Genomic DNA, 2,981 nt, shown 5'->3' with positions numbered 1-2,981 from the left:
TCAGTAAAATCACTAAATAAATGCCTAAAACAATGAATCTTAGTCACCAATCTCAATAAATGAAATTCAACTGATGCTTAATATTAGGGTTCTCAAACAGGATGTGCAGCTGCAGAGCCACACAGATAGTGACCAAAGCTCAAATGATGAAGCACTTCAGTTGCCTTAACTAATGATTAAGTTATGATGCGCTTCAGTTCACTGGATGTTAAGACAGAACCATTCACTTTTATGTCAAAGGCCTATGGGTCAGTGTCCAAATTCCAGCTAGGGTGTTCTCTACTTAGAATGCCTCCTCCCTTTTTTTCAGCTTACACTGAGCACTAAGTTATGATAATTGGAATGCCATTTAAAATTCATACTGAAAACAAACCTGTACCCTATCAATGAGTGCTCTTGAAAATTCCTTTGAAAACTCCGTCAAAAAGACCGCCTTGTTTAACTACAGTCGTTGAAACTGTTGGTTGAACTATTTAATCTGAGTGTTCTTAACCTTGTACAACAGCTGAAAAAGATTTAATGAACTAAAAACCTTCAAAGTAAAATTTAACTTTGATCACATGACTCCAGCTTACTCTTGCTGCAAAAGCATTACAAGAGGAAGGAAGCACAGAACGCAGTTCACCCCTTTCATGGGAATTGGTCAGTGACTAACAAGAGTCAGCTCTTTTGTAGGAGATGGCTAGCTTCTTCTCAGACGTGGTGAGTACCCAGGACCTACCCGGGAGTCCCCATCTAGACATCTCAGGCTTAACAAAGAGGATAGAACTAGGAGAAAAGGAAAGATTCAATATCCTTAAAACAAAGTCTTTGGAGCATGGACCATCGTTTTGTCCTGTGTATGGTCAGCATCTAAAACAACAGAATTTCGGGCCATGACTGGAGCTCCTCGATATTACTGCAATGTAAATAAAAATCTTGTTTTCCCCTAACCACAACCACTAACAAATTACTGCATTTCTGCATGTTGTCAGTAACTTTAGTTGCTAGTACAGGCAGACCAATCATTTTGCAACAAAACAACTAATTGAAAAATTATTTTCATAATTTCATTTTAAGGTAAAAATACTTGCTTCAGAAGGGTGAAAAGCAAATTACAGAGTTTAATCAAAAATGAATCTAATGCCTCCTTCCTGTCTCTATTCCTATTTCATAACCTCACACAATAAATGCATTTTTCTCATCTGTCCAAACAAGCAGACTATATATTACCCATATACAATTATACTTTTTAAAAAGGAATAAACATGCTTAGTGTTTCAGACCTGCATGATGATCAGTTAACTGCCCTTTAACAAACTGAGCATTGAAAATATCTGCAAACTTTCATCTCTCTGACTTCAGCCGGTGAGGAAACTAAGAGTCAGGAGTTTTGATTCCTGAAATGGCAAATATAAGGTACTGTGAAAAAAGTGGACCAACTATCCTCCTTATGTAGATGTGACCTATGTCTACTAAGATGAATGGCAAAAATCACAAGCGGGATTTTATCTAAGGTTCTTTGTTTACCACCTGCATGTCCAGGTGCCTTTCTTTCACTTCTCTCCCTACCAGCATTGTTTTACTTTTTAAAGCATCAAGAGTTCAGAAACTACTGCAAACATATCTTGGGCAAAGAGCGTACTTTTTGATGTTTGTGTGAATGCAATCAACTTGGTGACCTCTCAGCTTTGTTTAGTGAGAGGTTTGCTAGACCTGGAACCATATTTTTAAATGCTTGCCAGCTTTTAAATCTGACACACTTAAATAAACCCCCTCCCTCCCCCCATCACCTCAGGGGGCCATGCTGGCCAGTGTCTGTCCACGCTCCAGGGGGTGAGGGTAGGAAAGCCATAGGCGCAGCATGGCCCTGTGTACCAGGCATGGGGCGCTACTCCTACAGCTTCCTCGCCGCTGTCTGCCTGCCTGGTGGCCGACTGCAGTTCAGTGGCACAGGTGGCACCTACCAGTATGGCCAGGGCATGCCCCCCTGCCAGCGATGGCAGTGGGGAAGCCACAGGGGTAGTGCCCTGTGCCTGGAGCCTGGTACACAGGACTGTGCTGTGCCACTGCTGGCCATGCTGAGCCATGAGCCAGCCATGCAGCCATGAGGAAAAGCCAGGCAGACCCCAGTTGGGGTCCCTGCAGGCCAGAGTGGGGTTTTAAACCCCTCCCCAGTCATATTCAGCATGCTGGGGCCTAGCCACGCCCCCCTCAGCTTAGCTTCTCTCCAACCTGAAGGGAAGGGAGGGCTGCTCTAGCACCCCGCAGCTTCTAGCCCAAGCCACTGCAGGCATGTGCCTGCATTTCTGGAATCAAAAGTGAACGTATGTTCACTTGCAAATCAGTTCAATCTCCACAGGTTAGACTAACCTGCAAAGATTGAATCAATTTAAACTCTGGCTTTTTGAATGTCTGTCCCTAGCCTAGGAGAACTCTTTTACTGTGACCAGTGGTTCTACTTTTGGGTGGAACAATGAGCTTTTGGAAGACTGTTTGGACCTGAAAATATGCTTTGTTCACTACAGATGGTTTTAAAGAGACAATGCAAGTGTGGCAGGAACTCCACAGGGAAGAACTGAGTATTTTGTTTTCTCTTTACAGATTCAGTACCAGGGACTATATAAGATGATATTCATATTGGGAATTGGAGGAAGTTTCCCATATGGATTCCATATTTCTGTAATCAACTCACCCTCAGAGGTATGCAGAGGGCCCTTGGGGGTTGAGCATAAAGAGGTGCATCCAGCACTAGAACCAGTTCTCAAACCTACCAAGCATTTCAACTAAAATGCCATGGTTGTTGCTTCAACTATTCATTTTGTTCCATAATGAAATTTTTATAAAAAGACAAAAAGAAATCACATTTAGAGAGGTCCTTAGCCCTCAGAGATATCAGGATAATAAATATCCTGTCTTGCAACGTTGAAATGGGAAAACCCAAATAGACAAAGTGAATTTCCAATATTTCAGAGATTACTTGCCAAGAAGTTCAGAGATAT

General features: G+C 42.3%; 1 protein-coding gene across 1 annotated transcript in view; it reads left to right on the top strand.

Annotated features, from left to right (window-relative positions):
- Positions 1-581: 581 nt before the first annotated feature.
- LOC109290408 (solute carrier family 2, facilitated glucose transporter member 11-like) overlaps positions 582-2,981 on the top strand; it is a 20,051-nt gene continuing 17,651 nt past the window's right edge. Inside the window, exons 1-2 of the mRNA XM_019506898.1 lie at positions 582-702; positions 2,584-2,682. Coding sequence (XP_019362443.1) covers positions 679-702; positions 2,584-2,682 — 123 coding nt within the window. The 5' untranslated portion in view covers positions 582-678. The remainder of the gene's footprint in view (positions 703-2,583; positions 2,683-2,981) is intronic.

The sequence above is a fragment of the Gavialis gangeticus genome, unplaced genomic scaffold (assembly GCF_001723915.1).
Source record: "Gavialis gangeticus isolate Ggan-Ray unplaced genomic scaffold, GavGan_comp1, whole genome shotgun sequence".
Taxonomy (NCBI): Eukaryota; Metazoa; Chordata; order Crocodylia; family Gavialidae; genus Gavialis; species Gavialis gangeticus.
Note: the sequence above shows the minus strand (reverse complement) of the source record. Positions and strands in the feature narration are given on the sequence as shown.